Source organism: Neophocaena asiaeorientalis, unplaced genomic scaffold (assembly GCF_003031525.2).
Source record: "Neophocaena asiaeorientalis asiaeorientalis breed wild unplaced genomic scaffold, Neophocaena_asiaeorientalis_V1.1 scaffold1097, whole genome shotgun sequence".
Lineage (NCBI taxonomy): Eukaryota > Metazoa > Chordata > Mammalia > Artiodactyla > Phocoenidae > Neophocaena > Neophocaena asiaeorientalis.
Genome location: NW_020174697.1, coordinates 270,499 through 289,712, shown reverse-complemented (window position 1 = coordinate 289,712; position 19,214 = coordinate 270,499). Strand labels below are relative to the sequence as shown.

The 19,214-nt window shown below is 40.6% G+C and overlaps 1 protein-coding gene across 1 annotated transcript in view; it reads right to left on the bottom strand.

Moving 5' to 3' along the window:
- Positions 1-19,214, bottom strand: part of OCRL (OCRL inositol polyphosphate-5-phosphatase) — a 57,481-nt gene that overhangs the window by 37,216 nt on the left and 1,051 nt on the right. Inside the window, exons 2-3 of the mRNA XM_024758959.1 lie at positions 3,067-3,366; positions 2,937-3,025 (exon numbers count right to left, since the gene is read on the bottom strand). Of these exons, the coding sequence (XP_024614727.1) occupies positions 2,937-3,025; positions 3,067-3,366 (389 nt within the window). The remainder of the gene's footprint in view (positions 1-2,936; positions 3,026-3,066; positions 3,367-19,214) is intronic.

Sequence of the window (19,214 nt, the reverse complement as noted above, 5' to 3'; positions counted from 1 at the left end):
TAACACAGTATTGTGGAGCAATTATACTCCAATAAAGATCTACTAAAAAAAAAAGAGAGAGAGTAAATCTTAAAAGTTCTCATCACAACAGGGCTCCCCTGGTGGCGCAGTGGTTAAGAATCCACCTTCCAATGCAGGGAACACGGGTTCGAGCCCTGGGCCAGGAAGATCCCACATGCCATGGAGCAACTAAGCCCGTGTGCCACAACTACTGAGCCCATGTGCCACAACTACTAAAGCCTGCGTGCCTAGAGCCCATGCTCTGCAACAAGAGAAGCCACCGCAATGAGAAGCCTGTGCACTGCAACGAAGAGTAGCCCCTGCTCGCCGCAACTAGAGAAAGCCCGTGCGCAGCAACGAAGACCCAATGCAGTCAAAAATAAAAATAAGTAAATAAATTTATTAAAAAAAAAAGTTCTCATCACAAGAAAAAAATTGTTGACTATGTGTGGTGATGAATGTTAACAAGAATTATTGTGGTGATCATTTCACAATATATACAAATATCAAGTAATTATGTTGTACACCTGAAACTAATACAATGTTATACATCAATTATTTCTCAATTTAAAAAAGAAATGCAACCCCCCAAAAAAATACCCATCACAAAACATAAACTGGGAATTTAAGTTAATTCCACAAATATTTATTTAATATCTACTACATGTTAGTCACTAAATAAATTGTAACAAGAGAGTAGGGCAAAGAATAAGAATAAAAATTCTACCTAAATCTAATCATTCCTTTCAATACAGAAAGGTGAAAAATAATAGGTATATGGCAAAAAAATGGAAATCAGAATTTGGTAGCTGGAAACAGAAAAGAGTAAAAAATTGTGAATGCAGACCCAGCATTATCCCTAGGAAATACTTTGATTTGTTCAAGGAAGGTTAAAGATGAAACAACAGGTGGCATCATAATCCATTTGCCTTGAAAAAATGAATGTTAGTGTTTGATTCCTTGTGTGCAAAAAAGCCTTACCTTTAATTGTAATTTTAGTCTCTCAAGTAAATTTCTCCCATGGTTGATAGCAGGAACTACAGAACTAAAGAATGCAATAGGCTTCAAGTTCTAGGATAAAAAGGCCCAAAGTAAACAAGTTCTGGACACTCAAGTCAGAGAAGGCACTCAAGAGACCAGGATTTGAGGGTTATATATGGTTTGACAGTATCAGGTGTCTCCAATAAATGATTTCAAAAGAAACTTCTCCGACAATGTAATGACTCAGACAAATGACTTAACCTCTCTGCATTTAACCCTCACATGAGGGTTAAATGAACTAATTCATGAAATGCTTAGAAGAGTACCTGATACACATCAAGCCATTGAGTGTTAGTTGTGCTATACCCTTAAGTTTTACAGAACTGGAATACAGAATTTGATTTCTCTATGGGGAGGACACAAATAATCAGGAGAGCTACCACCGCAAGGTTAAAAGTTCTTCCAGTACAAGAGACCAGACAGAATGAGGCATTTACCTCAAGGCCAGCTGCTCACTCCCTTATCAGCTGAATAGAGTTCCAAACCTACCAAACCAAGGGACCAGATCCTGGGATGTGGTCATCTCAACAATGTAGCTATTTTATTTAATCCTTATAATTTTGTTTTTAAGAAGAGGAAACCGAGGCACAAAAAATTTACTGATTTGCCCAAGGCTTACATCTTCCCACCCTATTCTTGCCTTTGGAAGTGGCAGTGGTGTTCCACTTTTCAATTCACTTTTCTGTTGAATTTACTTTCATTAAACTGGTCTTCCAGGGTTTGATGAAATCTGGGAAAAATAAAATGAATTTATCACATCAACAGAACTGACCAAGCAGGATCTAGGGAAGAGCTACCTCCATAGAACCAGTTGACGTCCAGTTGAGAGTGGCACCAAGAGCCTCAGAAAAGGGCAGGCTAGGCCAGTGTGAATTTCTTCTCTGTAAAGTGGACAGCATAGATAAAGATTGAGTCTGGACAATCTAAAAGCAGGGACTGAGAAAAATTGTTTTTAAGCAGAATCCAATGTTGGGGGATGGCAGGATTTAAATGATCAACAATTTAAAAATTTTCAGCGATCAACAATTCTTCACTGATGTCAAGAAACCAGTGAACAACCAGGGGAGGTGGCTTGGGCACACAGCGATAGGGACCTACCTATGGTATGTGATGGTCATCAGGGATACTTTAAATGAGGCATTAGTGGCATGGGAGATCAGCAGTATAGTGATGGCTTATCAAAATCTTTTGATCCATCAGTCAACAGTCTTTACTGAGCTCCTATGTGCAAGGCAGAGTGGAAGGTAACACACCCTGATGAAATGTCAAATGTTGTCTACATTTCTACACATTTCATTACTTTTTCTGTCAAGTCAATAAGTGAGGCAGTTACTGGCCTACACAAAACCATTATTGAATTAATGAATATGCCTCCAAGCACATGGAATAAGGGGGTGGTGAGACTGGAGGAACCAGTTGAATGAGGTTAAGAAAAGGCACCTCTGTAAGGTTAATAATGAAGCGTTTCTACAGTACTTATACTTTTTGTAAACCACTTTCGCATTTATTCTCCCAGTTAAAACTCCAAAGGCTATAAATTAAAGCAGTTAATGTTTTTATTAAACTGATGAGGACACTAAGGCCCAGAAAGCTTTACTGACTAGCCCAGGATTACACAACCCATGTCAGTTGCAGGGGCAGGAACTAAGAACCCAGGCTTCCTGCTTCCCCGCCCATTGAGTCCTTCCACTGAGCCACACGGACAGGAGCAATCAATCCACCGGCTTGGAAGTTGGGGACAAAGCTCGGTGGTTAGAGCACTGGCACGTCACACCTGGGCCCGAACCTGTTGCCTGCGCGGCCTCAGTGGGAGGAGGGTGGGTGGCTTGTCGCGGTTTGGGGTTGGGAGGTAATGGCAGGCTCCCCTCCTCTGTGGGTATCAGGTGGTTACTTACTCATACTGCCCGTTCCTCTGGACCAGGGTCAGGGCGCAGGGCTCCCGGACAGGACCCTTTATCTCCATACCCTCGATAGTATGCAGGCGCTAGTCAAGGGTCTCTTCCAGAAGCACTGCCCGTTTTTTGCCCGGGGGGCCGGGCGCGGGGAGCCGGGAGCCGGGAGCCGGGAGCCTGACCCGAGAGAGAGCGGCGCCTCCCGCCCCCGCCAGTTTTCCAGGCCGCCGCAGATTCCGCCCCCTGCGGCCAACCTGCGGAACTGCAGGGAGAGACCCGTCGGACCGGGGGCGTCTTCCCCACATCCAGCAAGGGATACGCTTTCAATGCTGCCTGTGACAACAGACTTGTTCTGGTGACTTTGAAGATTGCCATAGAACCAAAGCACAGTCATACCAATGAGGGAACTCAAAGGTGTTGGGGCTACTAGGACCTACGTCATCCATTCAAAAAATCCTTGTTATGGTTAATAGAATGCACCGTACTGATTACCATACCTCTCAGATGTCCCCCCCTACTTCTTCCTTCCACCACCTAACTAGGGAAAATCCCCAAAGCTCAGACCTTTGCTTTCTTTGGTCCCCCTCTAGGTCACCTCTAAGCAGGCAAAGACCAAATATATATCTCTGGCCCAGATCCCTTGCCTAATATAACCCATTGTTACCAAAGCATTGGATGACAAAACTAACTCATCTTTATTTCACACAGTGACCCAGGCTTGAAATTTCAAAGCCATGTGCTTGCTTCCCCTCTCCTAATTGCTCTGTAGCCAATCAGCCAACAAATCTTGTTAATATGTTCTTTGGAATTACTTTTAGGTTCCTTGTTTTCTCACCATTCAAACTGCCATCACTTTAGCGTAAGCCCTTGTGATATCACCTTTGACCATTTTACTCTGTTGACAGTCATAAGAATATTCTTCCCAGAGTAATGTTTCAGTTGTGTTATTCATTTGCTCAAGAATCTACCATGACCTATATTTCAAGACTGATTTAAACCGATAGTAATTAAGACAGTGTGGTATGGAGGTAGACAGACGAATGGAACCAAATACAGAGTCCCAAAACAGATCTACACATATATGGAAAGTTGTTATGCAGCATATTTGACATTTCAAATCAGTGAGAGAAAATGGATTATCCACTAAATGGTGCTGGAACTATTGATAATGGACATGGAAAATTATAAAATTAGATCCCTATCTCACACCACAGAGAGAAAAAAATCAATATCTGGTGGAATAAAGATCTAAATGTGAAAAGCAAATCTTTACAACTTTCAGAAGAAAATAGAATATCATTATGACCTTGGAATAGGGAACGAGAATGATTACTTAAGACACTAAAAAGCACAAACAATAAAGGAACTGATTGACACATTTAACTGCATTAAATTTCAAAATGTATGCACTTCGAGATAACATAAACAACTTAAAAGACAAGCCACAGAGTGGGAAAATATGTTTTCAATGCATATAACTAACAAAGGATAATCTATGAGGTTCTACACTCTAGCCATCATCACCTCTCTGACTTCCTCTCCCACCACTCTCTCCAACTCACTCTGCTTAATCAAACACTGCTCCATGCTATTCCTAGGACTTGCCAGGCACACTCTTGCCTCAGGGCCTTTGCACTTGCTGTTCACTCTGCCTGCACTCTTACCTTCTCAGGTCTTTGCTCAAAACTCACTTTCTCAGTGAGGTCTTCCTAGAGAACTTTACTTAAAATTGCAGTTCAACAATTTCCTTTCCCACTCCCATACACACATGCTCCCTATCCCTCTTCCCTATTAATTTTTTCTCCAGAGGATTTATCATTATCCATTATTCTATCTATTTTACTTATCAATTGTGTTTATTGTTTAGCTTCCCCTACTAGAATGTAAGTTCCATGAGGGCAGGGATTTTTATCTGTTTGGATTATTCCTGCATTCCCAGTGCCTAGAACCATTCCTGGAACAAAGTAGATGCTAGAAAAATATTGATTAAATGTTTTGATTTTTTGGCTGCAAGGCATGTGGGACCCTAGTTCCCTGACCAGGGATCGAACCCGCACCCCCTGCATTGGAAGGTGAAGTCTTAACCACTGGACCACTAGGGAAGTCCCATGATTAAATGAATGAATGAATTCGTATCTAGAATGTATAAGAACCCCTACAAATCAGTGAGAAAAATAGGAAAGAAACCTAGCAGAAAAACTGACAAGATATATGAATAAGCAATTCATAGTCAAGGAAATCCAAATGGGCCAAAAGGACATGAAAGGGTGCTTCACCTCATTACTACTCAGGGAAATTAAAAATTCAAGCTATTGCAGCAACATGGATGGACCTAGAGATACTCATACTGAGTGAAGTAAGTCACACAGAGAAAGGCAAATATCATATCATATCGCTTATATGTGGAATCTAAAGAAAGGCTACAAATGAACTTATCTACAAAACCGAAATAGAGTTACAGATGTAGAAAATAAACTTGTGGTTACCAGTGGGTAAAGGGAGGAGGGATAAATTGGAAGATTGGGATTGACACATACATACTACTATATATGAAAAAGATAACTAAAAAGGACCTACTGTATAGCACAGAGCACTCTACTCAATACCCTGTAATGGCCTATATGGGAAAAGAATCTAAAAAAAGAGTGGCTTTATGTACTTGTATAATAGATTCACTTTGCTCTATACCTGAAACTAACACAACATTGTAAATCAATTATACCCCAGTAAAAATTTTTAAAAATTCAAGGCATGAAATACTATGAAACAATCATTGCTTTGACAAAAATGTAAAAATTCAGACAATACCAACTGCTGTTGAGAATGTAGAACAGATAGAACTCTGATCACTGCTATAAGGAGTATAGGTTGGTAGAACTGCTATGAAGAGCCATTTGACATTGTATAATAAAGTTGTATAGGTAATACCCTTCAACCCAGAAATTCCATTTCTAGGTACAGACCTGGGCAAAATTCTAACCTTTGTGCCCAAGGAGACATGTAAAAGAATGCTCATCGCAGCATGATTGGTAATCTCAAAAAATAAAAAAGGAAGCAAATTAAATGTCCATCAGTAGGTGAATGAATAAATAAATCATGGTATTCATGAAGTTGAATACTATTTTGAAATTAAAATGAATAGCTCAAGCTACATGTATGAACAGAGTAAAATCTCAAAAATATAATGTTGTGCATAAAGAGAAAATTACAAAACATGTACAGTATCTAAAGTCTGAAAATATTACCTGTTGCTTATGGCTACATACATACAATAGTAATAATATATAAAACATGAAAGGGCAGGATCATCACCAAATTCAAGAGAGGGAGAGGATTGAGACTGGGGAGGGGCATAGAAGAAATAACTATATCTGAAATATTTATTTCTTTAAACACAATCTGAAAGTGGATCTGGTCAGATTTGATAGAACTGGGTGGAGGGTACATATACCGGTTATGTTATTCCATGTACTTTCCTACATTTGAAAATGTTTGCAATCAATGAAAATGAAAAATGAAGAATTAATATGGAGGTGAGAGTTAGCAGTGTCAAATGCTGAAAACAGGACACGGAAAATGAAGATTGAGAGACTTTCTTGGATGTGTCAAGGAATTCACTGGAGACCACAAAATAAGTGGTTTTGATAAGTGGTCAGTAAGAGGGTAGCAACAAGGTTACAGGGAATTGAGGAGAGATGATATCCTGAGTAAATGGAGACGAGAGACCACATATTGAAGAAGTTTGGAAATAAAAAGGAAGAAAATACAATTTTAATTAAATTAGTTAGAAGGGTTGAACAGAAATTCTTGACAAAACATGAAGCCTCTTTAAAGCAAAGGAGAAGGAGCCAACAAAGAGGGGGACGTTTAAGATACTAGAAGAGGGAGGCAGAAAGGTTGCAAGAAAAATCCCTTGGTGATTGGGAAGGACAAGGATCCAAGATGCAGATAGAGGAATTGACCTTAGAGGAGAGATTTCTTCCTCCAAGGCTCCAGTATCCCAGCACGTAAAACAGTGCCCAGCAGACAGCGGTGTACTCAAATATTTACTGTGAAGAATAAGAGGTTGTCAGGAATTCCCTGGTGGCCCGTGGTTGGGACTCCCCACTTTCGCTGCCGAGGGCATGGGTTCAATCCCTGGTTGGGGAAATAGGATCCCACAAGCCTCTCAGCCAAAAAAAAAAAGACTTCCCTGCTGGCACAGTGGTTAAGAATCCACCCGCCAATGCAGGGGACATGGGTTCAAGCCCTGGGCCAGGAAGATCCCACATGCCGTGGAGCAACTAAGCCCGTGCGCCACAACTACTGAGCCTGCGCTCTAGAACCCACGAGCCACAACTACTGAGCCCGCGCGCCTAGAGCCGGTGCTCCGCAACAAGAGAAGCCACCACAATGAGAAGACCGCGCACTGCGACGAACAGTAGCCCCTGCTCGCCACAACTAGAGAAAGGCTGTGCTCAGCAACAAAGACCCAACGCAGCCAATAAATAAATAAATAAAATAAATCTTAAAAAAAAAAGAATAAGAAGTTGTGAAGAAATGGAAATATACCGAGGAGGTGAGGACATTAAAAACTGTGGTCTCTCACAAGGGAGATGATGATTTTCTCAAAAAAAAAAGAAAAAAAAGAGTAATAAGTGGATGTATTAACAGTAATAACAGCAATAATAATCCCGGTGGCTTAACACTGCACTCATGTGACATACTCTTCTCATGGTTTCACATAAGTACTTTTACTTAATTATCACTAAATCCCTTTAAAGTAGTAATATTATTGTTTCCATTTTCAAGATAAGAAAACCGAGACTCAGAGAGGTTTAGCAACTTGCTCATTAGCCAGTAGACGGCAGTATCAGGATTCAAACTTAGGTTTGTCTGACTCCAAAGCCCGAGCTTTTAATCCAACACATTATGGCATTCATTCAATATTAACAGTCATAACAGTACGTGTTTTATTTAGAACCCTCTATGTGCCAGGCACTATGGTAACTGCTCTACCTGAATGACCACATTTAATCTGATGAAATTTCCAATGAAATTGAAGTTGAGAGTAGAGGGTTTAGGAACTTGAACAAGGCAGAGGAGGAGGGAACAAGTTACTGGTGGAGAGTGATAGCGAATCCAGAAAAGTTAATAAAGGTTTTAGAGTGACAGAAAGAGCCCAGTTGGAGGCAGATGGTGTGGATTTCCATAGTGGTCCAAATCAGCATGCGTCTGTAACTGTCTCTGGCAATGCTTGGCAGATGGAAAGCAGGAGTAGGGAAAATATCCCAAGAAGGTACATTAAGTTTGGGAATTAGTATAGCAGGCAGAGCAGAAGGTCATGGGGTGAGGGAGTCTGAAGTGGTGTTTAGGATATATTGAAATAGCTGACCCTGGAGTCAAAGTTGAGTAAAGATTTGTATCTACTCAGCCTAGGGCCAGCAGAGGGGGGTGAAGGCAAGCTTGACTAATTTCATCATTTCCCTAGGCCTGCTCCTGCAGCAAATTGTTGTATAAACTTCAGGTTTATTTGGGAACCCTGCTTCTCCTTCATCTCTAATACCCAATAACTCAAGTTTTGTCAATTTTATAGTAAATTCCTTAAGGTATAGCTCTGATCATTCTCACTTATCATCATCAGATGGCATTTTGCCTAACGGAATAAAGATCTTATGTCCTATACTTGTATTGACATATAAAAGGCATCCAATGCAAAGAGTTAAATGGTCATTGAACAAAAATCAAATAAATGAAACTCTACCTTCGAGAAAGCCCAAGTCTCAGCACTCACCATCACCACAACCACCCCCTCAAAACACACAAACGAGTAAATGGGTGCTCAGTGCCTGTCTTTTATCCATTAAACAACTATAACTAAGTGCTTAGGACTTACAGGCTTTCTGGAGACAAAATTAAAAAGTGAGATCTTAAAAACAGACTATAAAATACTAAAAAAAAAAGAAAAACTCAAAAATAATAATTCAATTAAATGGACACAAAATATAACATTCTATCAAGTTTATTAATTGTAAATTTATTAAAAAATCTATTGCCTTTGCAAATAATTTTTAGGTTGGATCTTCTCACTTCCAATTTCCAAGTATGCATAATGATTATGGAGAAATCACAGCCATTATAAATTAAATTAGTTATGCACGGACAAATAATTTCAAGAGCGAAATTACAAAAGCCCTTTCAAAAATTTATAGCAAAAATATAAATTTTTAATGCAGGACGGGGATGCATTTTAATATGATGTTGGCTGAAGCCTTCACCAGTAAGAGAGTGTAGGGCCTGCAAAGGTAAAAACAGGCCTGCCTAACACAGATGAGGCTGGGGAGGAAGATTCGAGTAGGTGAGTCAGCAGCCAGAGGCTGGAAGGCAGGCCGGGCCGAGGCATAAATGATTCATTGATTTTTAAATCCCCAGTAGTTGAAAAGCCTTGCTTTTCATATACACAAATCCAACATAGATATTGCTTTCCATGCAGAGCAGCATAACGAAGAGCTCGTTTTAATTTATGTATTTCCATTTATACTTTTCATTCCTTATGGAATTTGGGGTGAGAAAGACCCATGTGAAGGGGGGACAGGCACAGCAGGCGGAGGAGGCCCTGAAGACCCTCCTCCTCCCCTCTACATCTCACTTTCCCTTAGCTACTTTATTCCTGCCCTGGTTAGTTTCTTTTTTTCCTTTTTTCTTTTGGCCACGCATCTCAGTTCCCTGACCAGGGACTGAACCCGGGCCACGGTAGTGAAAGTGCGGAATCCTAACCACTAGGCCACCAGGGAACTCCCATGCCCTGGTTAGTTTCTTAATTCCCTTCACCCTCCTCCCCTATTTCATTCTGCTTGACCAGGATCTCCTTTCTGCTTCACAAATCCCATAGCCAGGTCTGGCAGCACCCAGGCCTACTTTCCCTCAGAAATTGGAGTTAAAAATTATTAAAAAGGATTCTGTTCTGAACAAATCTTTCCAGATTTACCTCCCAAGTCTACTCTTCACAAACGTTATGCTCTGCCCAGCATTTCCCTTAAGAATTGAACAAGTGCAGTGGCCAGTGGCAGTCAGATGGGTGTGCTCATGACTCAGGTACTCTTTTGATCATCCAGCTGAATACTTCTAACTTGCCATCTCAGTCTTGACCTTTATAGAGTGTTAAATTATTTTGTACTGGTCATAAGCTGTTTGACATATATCCGCAAAGAATCAAAGGGATGCTGATGTTGAAATACAGACCGTAAAAATGATTAAAATTCTACAAATTCTCAAGGTGATACTCATCAGGCCCATAAGCTGCATTTATCTGATCAAAATTCTTGCACAGCACATAAAGATTTCTCTAGTAATTTGAAAACCCTAGAAGAGAAAATAGAGTTATGGCTGAATTCAACTCAGTTCTTCGTTTATCAGGAATAAAAATTAGCCACATCTGCAAAGTAAAACCATCTCTCTAATATCATCATTTGGAGGTTAAACACAAAAATTATTAAAGTAATAAGCAAGCTGATATTTTTTTTAAAGCACAAAATTCAAGGATTCCAACCAAGTCTTGAATGCAGTTTTTATCCATTTGCGGCATTTAATCTATACTCTGATGGATCCAAGGGGTGATCTATAAAGATTACCCAAGCTCTCTTCTAACCTCAACCCAGTGATCTTTTGAGGCAGGACGTGACACAGGAGGCTGGTCTCAATTCCAATGCAGGTGTCACAAAAGAAGGGCAGAACATACTCTTTGTTTTTAGGTTATTGTTTCATGTCTCGGTCCAGGGTGTAAGAGAGAAAGATTTCGGAAGAATACTTGCTGGGCAAGACGTGTTATGTTACTCACTCTATCCCTCCATCCTAAGAGCCTCAGAACTGAGAAGAAGGAGGCAAATAGGAAAAGAAAACTTAGAAGCTGGAGTCTTGTGGTTATGACAAGGGGAAGCGGCGTTGGGCGGTAGTAGGAACCGGGGCGATTAGAGCCCTGAGGCAGAGTTGGCCACCTTCACAGATGGCAGCAGGAATGGATGACAGGGTGACTGTACATCTCAGGGAAGATGTACAGCAGGAATGGATGACAGGGTGACTGTACATCTCAGGGAAGATGTACAGCAGGAATGGATGACAGGGTGACTGTACATCTCAGGGAAGGCCAGTGCAGAATATATCAAGAGACTAAGAAGTGGACACCTCCTCCCCACCACTGCTATTTCAGTCTTACATAAAATCAACGTGAGGGTCATGAAGGAGGGAGGGAGGGTACTCCTAAATCTGACCGAGTTTAAATATGAAATGACACACACACAAAAACAACATCGCATTGACTGAGTTTACATGGATGAGTCTAGATTGTTTTCTGCTCTCAGGAAGAATGGTGCCTGTAGAAAGAAATTAAGTCCCAATATAGTCGTTGTAAACTCCATGACGGTGTCTGTCTTGCTATGGCTGTATACCTAGCACCTAGCACAGTAGTTATTCAATATAGGTATCTCTTGCAGAAAATAACGTATGATTCAGAATTTCCTAAATTTTCTAACATCGAAGGATGTTAAGCAGCAAAACAAGTTGGGAAATGCTGCTCTCATCAATTTGTCTAATTTCTTGATCACAAGCGATTCATTCTTCCTTACATCTCATTAAAGCTGTCTTTCCCCAAAACCTCCTTTGCAGCGGTACCTGCTGGAATCGTCCCTATTCTTCAATGCTCACCTCAAATAGTCCTTCTTCTTTGAAGCTTTCCTCCTGTTACCTCTCAGCTGGAAAAGAATGCTCCCTCTGAACAAGTGGTTCTCGCTCTGTACCTCTTTATAGAATGTCTTGGAATTTCTCAAGATCTGTTTTATATCATATTGTTACAGAACAAATAAGCACACAGTGAGCTAGCACACGATGAGCTCTGATCATTCTTACCTTCACTCCCCCACCATCTCCTCAGTGCTTTACAGTTATACTTTTTATTTTTTTATTTTTTCTTACCCTTCCCCCTCCCCATATCCTCAAGTCCATTCTCTAGTAGGTCTGTGTCTTTATACCTGTCCTACCCCTAGGTTCTTCATGACATTTTTTTTTCTTAAATTCCATATATATGTGTTAGCATATGGTATTTGTCTTTCTCTTTCTGACTTACTTCACTCTGTATGACAGACTCTAGGTCTATCCACCTCATTACAAATAGCTCAATTCCGTTTCTTTTTATGGCTGAGTAATATTCCATTGTATATATGTGCCACATCTTCTTTATCCATTCATCTGATGATGGACACTTAGGTTGTTTCCATCTCCGGGCTATTGTAAATAGAGCTGCAATGAACATTTTGGTACATGACTCTTTTTGAATTATGGTTTTCTCAGGGTATATGCCCAGTAGTGGGATTGCTGTGTCATATGGTAGTTCTATTTGTAGTTTTTTAAGGAACCTCCATACTGTTCTCCATTACAGTTATACTTTTTAAAGTAAATGTTTATAAAGCATTTATATTTTCCTATAGTATGTCTATTTTTTCCTGCTTTTAATGTGCATAAAATACGTATGTACAGCTTAACAAATTACTACCATGTGGATGCCCATGTAACCTCTAGCCAGGTCAAGAAACCAAACATTGTTGGCATTTTGGAAGACACCTCCAAACCAGGTGCCTCTCTCTCTGACCACCCCTTCTTCCACCACCCAGAATTAAACCAGTGTTGGTATTGAGCCAGCATACTCTCATGAGGTATAAAAGCTTCTATCCGATTGGATTTGAGTCATACCAGTTAAAATTTTTGAAGATCATAACTGGACATTACTATCTTGACTTCTGTGGTAATCATTTATTTGCTTTTGTTTATATTTTTGTCAATTATGAATGCAGCCATAAATACTTTCGCCTAATTTTGAACTTTTAATGGATGGCATCATATAGTAGGCACTCTTTTTATATCTTGCTTATTTCACTCAATATTGTGTCATGCATGTAGATATATATTGCTGCCATTTTCATTGAGGTATAATATTTCATCATGTGAATACATCAAATTCATTCTCCTGCTGATGGACATTTGGGTGGTTTCCAGCATCCCGCAGGCTCAGCGGCCATGGCTCACGGGCCCAGCCGCTCCGCGGCATGTGGGATCTTCCCGGACCGGGACACGAACCCGTGTCCCCTGCACCGACAGGCGGTCTCTCAACCACTGCGCCACCAGGGAAGCCCGTTTTCCAGCATTTGGCTATTATAAACGAAAGTTGCTATGAATATTCTTGTACACAGATTTTGGTGTACATAAGAATGATTTTCTCTAGGGTATATTATCCTAGTGGAATTACTGGGTCAAAGGTGTCATAGGTTGGGCTCTCCAGAAGCAAAACCTGAGATGGGGTATTGAGTACAAGATGTTTATTAGGACCAACACCCATGAAAGAAAGGCAGAGGAAGGAGGATTGGGCCGAGGGAGAAGGTGAACTGTGACCTAAGTCTGACAAAGCTTGAGCCAACTTGGTGTGGAGCTTCAGAACAAGTAGTGCCCATCAGTGTGCTCTGTGTCAGGCCTGGCTCATTGACACGCCTGTCTTGCTCATTCATCTTAGGAAGAGCACGACGCTGGGCAAAGCAACTCTCTGCAGCTAAGGCAGACCTTCAAGGAGCTGGCAGCTGGAAGCTATCTGTTGATGGCATTCTCCATATCTGCACAGAATGTCCTTTATTGAAGGAGAATCTGGGTGGCATGTCTCCATTTCTCTACCATGATAGGGTACATGTGTGTTCAGCGCTGGTAAATAATGCCAAACTGGTTTCCAAAGTGGTTATACAATTTACACTCTCACCCGCACTACATGAGAGTCCCCATTGCTTCTCATCCCAACTCTTGGTATTGTTAAATCTCTAAAAAAATTTAGCCATTGCAGTGGATGTGTAGCGGTATCTTATTGTGGTTTTAATTTGCATTTCCCTGATTACTATCAAGGTTAAACACCTACTCACATGTTTACTGCTTTGTTATGCCTCTTTTTTCCACTTGTGTTTGTTTTATCTTCCTTAGATAATGAGTTCTCTTTCAGGTAGGTTCAGCAAACACAGCTTGATGCCCATTTTTGTATGACCTCGACCTAAGAATTGTTTTCATATTTTTTAATTGTTGAAAAAGTCAAAAAAGGAATAATATGTCATCACATGAAATTCAAATTTCAGTGTCCATAAATAAAGTTTTATTGGACCCCAGCCATGCTCACAATTTACCTATCGTCTATGGCTGCTTTCATGCTATAGCGGCAGAGTTTAATGGTTATAACAAAGACCTTTTGGCCCACAAAGCCTGAAATATGCACTATCTGGTCCTTTACAGAAAAAGTTTGCTGAGCTCTGCTCTAAGTCACTGGTTCTAAAGTGTGGTCCCTGGACCAGCAGCATCAGCATCACCTGGGAACTTGTTAGAAAGGCAAATTCCTAGCCACACCCCAAACCCATCGATTCTGAAAGTCTTGGAGTGGGTCCAGCCATCTGTGTTTAACAAGCCCTCCTGGTGATGCTGGTGTGTTAATGTTTGAGATCACCGGTCGAGGCTCTAGACGAGCCTAATCCATTTTCTCTGCAAGTCATCATACTCCTTGATATACTGTTTAACACAGAGTGGGCAAGCTGTAAAAGAGCCTTGAAAAGTGTTTTATAAATATATTATTATGAATATGAAATCTGTCCGAAATGGACACCTAGGGCAAAATTAAAAGAGGAAAAGTGGGAGAAACCACAGAGGGCAACATAACACCTGAAGGGTATGTGTGGAGGGTGGAAGACACAATGCCACTGGGGAGCCAGCCCCTGGACCCCCTTCCCTCCACCTCATTTCATGTAGCCTTTAAGCAAAGATGAATCAGATACGGTCCCTGTCCTCAAGGAGGTCATATTCTAAGCAGGGAGGTATCCTGACCCTCTTCTCCCTCACTTACTGCCTTTTTCATAACTTACCTTCGAGGAAGTGTAATTGCACCAAATTGCTGACCCTAATAAATGATAACGAACAGAGAAAATCACTTGGCAAACAAAAATTCTGCCTTATCCCCAATTTAGTTTAGGACGTTAGTTCTGGACTTTCTCATATCCTGGCTTTTTCCTTGGCTCAGTCTGAAACTCAAAGCATCACCCTGCCTTTCTTTTTGTTAACTACCATCCATTGAATGCATATTACATGCCAAGACCATGCTAAATGTTTTACATATACTTTTACATTAAGTCCTCATAAAGCCACTTTGAGTTAGGTATTATATCCATTTTGCAGCTGCAAATCTGAGGCTTAGAGAGGTTAAATAATTTGGTAGAATTCGAACTCCAAGTCTTTCCAACTCTAGAGCCCAAGCTGGTAATAATTGGCTATTCTGCCTCTAATAATATTCACCATTTGGTTTTAGCAAATCCAATTCAGATTACTTAGCATGTGTTTTATGTTTTAGGGCTTGCATGGTGTGTGTAGAATTTCAGGGTGGGAAGTATTTAAAAAATCTGGCTATAACTTTTTCCTGAGCTAGGTTTTGTGTGATAACTTTTAGAAGTAAAAAAAAAAATTCTTTTACACGCAACTTAAAATGATAAAGTCAAAAAAAACACACCAAAAAACAGTTCCTTAACCAGGTAACATTACTGTAAACAGCACAGTAATTTATATTTCTTCTTTTACATTACACATGAAATAACTGCATTGTCTCTTCAGTATGAAATAGTCCCTTTTTGACTTACCCTGTCTACTAGCTCCTACTCCTTCCGTTAGGGATTATTTCAACCTGTCAAGTTTTGAGCAATATTTTTTGATTCACTTGTGAAAATGTTATTTTTCTCTGTATTTTTAATTGAAGTATAATTGATTTACAATATTGTGTTAGTTTCAGGTGTACAGCAAGGTGATTCAGTCATGAATACCTTCATGGAGGAAAATTAGGATTAGAAAAGCAAAAATAAGAAAAAAGTCACACATAATCCCACCACCTTGCTGTAACTACTGTTAACACTTAGAGTGGAACCTTCCAGACTTTTCCTTTGTGGAAATCTACTTATGTAAATAATTTCTTTCTTTTTGCAAAAATGGGATCACTCTGTTTTCTTGTTTGCCTTTTTTTCACTGAGAAATATATTAGAAGCATATTTCCATGTCATCAAATATATATTACATAATTGTTCATAATGACCACTTAGTATCCCATTTATGAATGTACTATACAATATTCTGCCAAACAGTTCTTCCTGGACATCTAAGTTGTTAGGTTTTCCCCACTCCCTGACCTCTAACTGTCCTGAGTCCATTCCTGTTCCAAGAATTTACTTTGGGTACATGCAAGAATCCCAAGTTATTCTCCAACTTCCACTTTACAACAACTTTTACATGGAGCTAAAGAAATTATCTGGCTGTATATAAAACCAGAGCCTTAAGAGTGACAGTTTCTTCTAATAAACCCAGAGTGAACACCATGGAGACAATCGGCAGAAATATTTTTCCGTCATTTTCTCAACATAATTTCTACTGTCAAGGAGGAAGCCTTGTGAAGAAGAGAGTACTTAATAAAGGTGAGGTTTGGAGCCAGACAGTCTGGGATTTGAATCTGCCTTCTGTCATTCACCAGCCTCATCACCAGATGAGTTGTTTAGCCTCTCTAAGCCTCTGTTTTCTGATCTGTAAAATAGGGATAATAATATTCATTTCATAAAATTCCCAGGAGGATTAGCAATATCATATGTAAAGAACCTAGCACAGTGCCTGATACAACAGTGGGTACTCAAGAAACGGTAGACGTATACTAGCTATTACCATCACCTTTTCCTTAACATACAGAGCACCGAGGAAACAGCACATTTTCAAAAATGTCACTATCGGGACTTCCCAGGTGGTGCAGTGGTTAAGAATCCGCCTGCCAATGCAGGGGACATGGATTCGAGCCCCGGTCCAGGAAGATCCCACATGTCACGGAGCAACTAAGCCCGTGAGCCACAACTACTGAAGCCCATGTGCCTAGAGCCGGTGCTCTGCAACAAGAGAAGCCACCGCAATGAGAAGTATGCGCACCACAACAAAGAGTAGCCCTCGCTCACCACAACTAGAGAAAGCCCGCGCGCAGCAACGAAGACCCAATGCAGCCAAAAATAAATAAAATAAATTTATTAAAAATAATTCTAAAACCAAAGTGTGCATGCATCACAAAATTTGTTTTAAAATGCCACTATCATAAATGTCTTTGACAAGAATGGTGAAGAAGCTCACTGATATGAACAGAATGGTCACTAGAGTGGTAAGCAAGATACTGTCACCAGAATCCTTTATACCAGCTTCTGAAGAACATTGATCAGTGGGATCACAATGTGGTTTTTTGTCGTACTGTAGTTTCAGTGATAAATTTCAGATACTGGATAGAGAAGGAACGCCCCTGACCTTGCCTTTATGAATGCCCTTGACCTTGCCTTTATGAACTTTATAAAAGTATTTAATACCACCACTGGACATGCATTCTGGTAGCTACTAAACAAGTTTGGCTATGTGAAAATGACTGTTGGATAACTTCTACAATATTCACAATCTGCCAAATGGACGTATTGTCCTGTCCTATAGACTAGGATTTGTTTTGAGGTTCCCAAACATGACCCCATGGTTCTCTATAAAAAAAATTTGCTTTGCTCTCCAACCTCAACGTTGCAGAGCAATTCAAGACCATTTCAAATGAAAAGACATAATTTGGGAAAGTAGTAGCAGACAGGGCAAGGTGTTGAGTAGGATCAGAAATGAGGTGACTCTTGCAGAACAAAGTCTACAGATCATGAATTTTAGGCAGATTTGCAAATAAGGATAGCACATGCTCTGTAAATAGCAGTTGTTGCCACAAGCCAAAGGGCAATATTTACATGAATCCAGTGGCAAGGTCTATGGACCAAGCATTGACCTTTCCAGCCAAACTTACACTTGGTAGCACTTTCAGCCGCATCATCTCGAAAAGGAAGATGCATTATACATACGAGAAAAATTGCCAATGTATCCCCCAAATTAATTTCTAAATTCTTTTTATGGAACTTGGAACACATGTTCCCACAGAAAAGGTGTTATGAAAGGATGTGAGTTTCCCAGATTTCCTCACAAAAGTGCATTTAGCCCACGATGTATCTGAAATACCATACATTGGCAGTGAGAAATACAATAGGATAAAGTACCCTTGCAAGCAGAACACATCAATACACAACGAATATTTCTTGAGTCTTTCTCCTTTGAAGCCCCAGGCAATGAAAGGGGACTTCTATCCTCCCACAGCTGCAGTTTGGTAATAAAGAACTCTTCCATTGCTCTCATCTGGAAGGGTCCTTCTCAAGTCAGGTGGATGCATGCATTGCAGCATCCTTCTCTTTCAGCGCTTCTTGAACTTTCCCACCAGACAACTCTGAATGACTGAGGAGACTGAACAGTTAGTGGGGAAGGGGTAGGATATCCAACTGGAAGTCTCAAGTTTTTATTTGGAGATACTTCAAATTCTGCAGTTCATTCCTTAATACATCTACACATTTTAATTTAAAAAAATTGTGTTTTAGGCTTCCCTGGTGGCGCAGTGGTTAAGAATCTGCCTGCCAATGCAGGGGACGTGGATTCGAGCCCTGGTCCAGGAAGATCCCACATGCCGCGGAGCAGCTAAGCCCGTGCGCCGCAAGTGCTGAGCCTGCGTGCCACAGCTACTGAAGCTTGTGCACCTAGAGCCCGTGCTCCGCAGCGGGAGAAGCCACCGCCATGAGAAGCCCACGCACCACAGCGAAGAGTGGCCCCCCGCTTGCTGCAACCAGAGAAAGCCAGTGCGCAGCAACGAAGACCCAATGCAGCCAAAAATAAATAAATAATTTTTTAAAAAATCGTGTTTCAAATGACCTGTTAAGTGACTTAATTCCATTCCACTTTTGGACTAATGTTGACGCTCCAGAAACATGAAGTATTTTTAATACTTAGACTCCGTATACCTGTTGGATAGTACACATGTGTACTTCAGGGTGAGAAACGTGGGCACTGGGGGAAAAATCTAAAGTAAATGAGAAGAATATAATGAAAGTAAAATCAGAGCAAAACTAGAACCACCAGCCTCTCCTTTCCTCTCAGTGGCACACTCCTTCAATCTCCTGTCTTGCTCTTTGCCTCTTTTTCTCTGTTCAAAACCAGTCCCTGGACAGGATCTCACACTCATTCACACTAAGGTGTAAATGATCAAAAACAGCTAAAATCTCACAAGGTTTCTGCACATTAAGGAGTCACAGCTTTAAAACAAAAGGGAATTTAGGGTATTATCCCCAGGAAAAAGGGATATATTGGGGGGACAATTGAGTGCCTTCC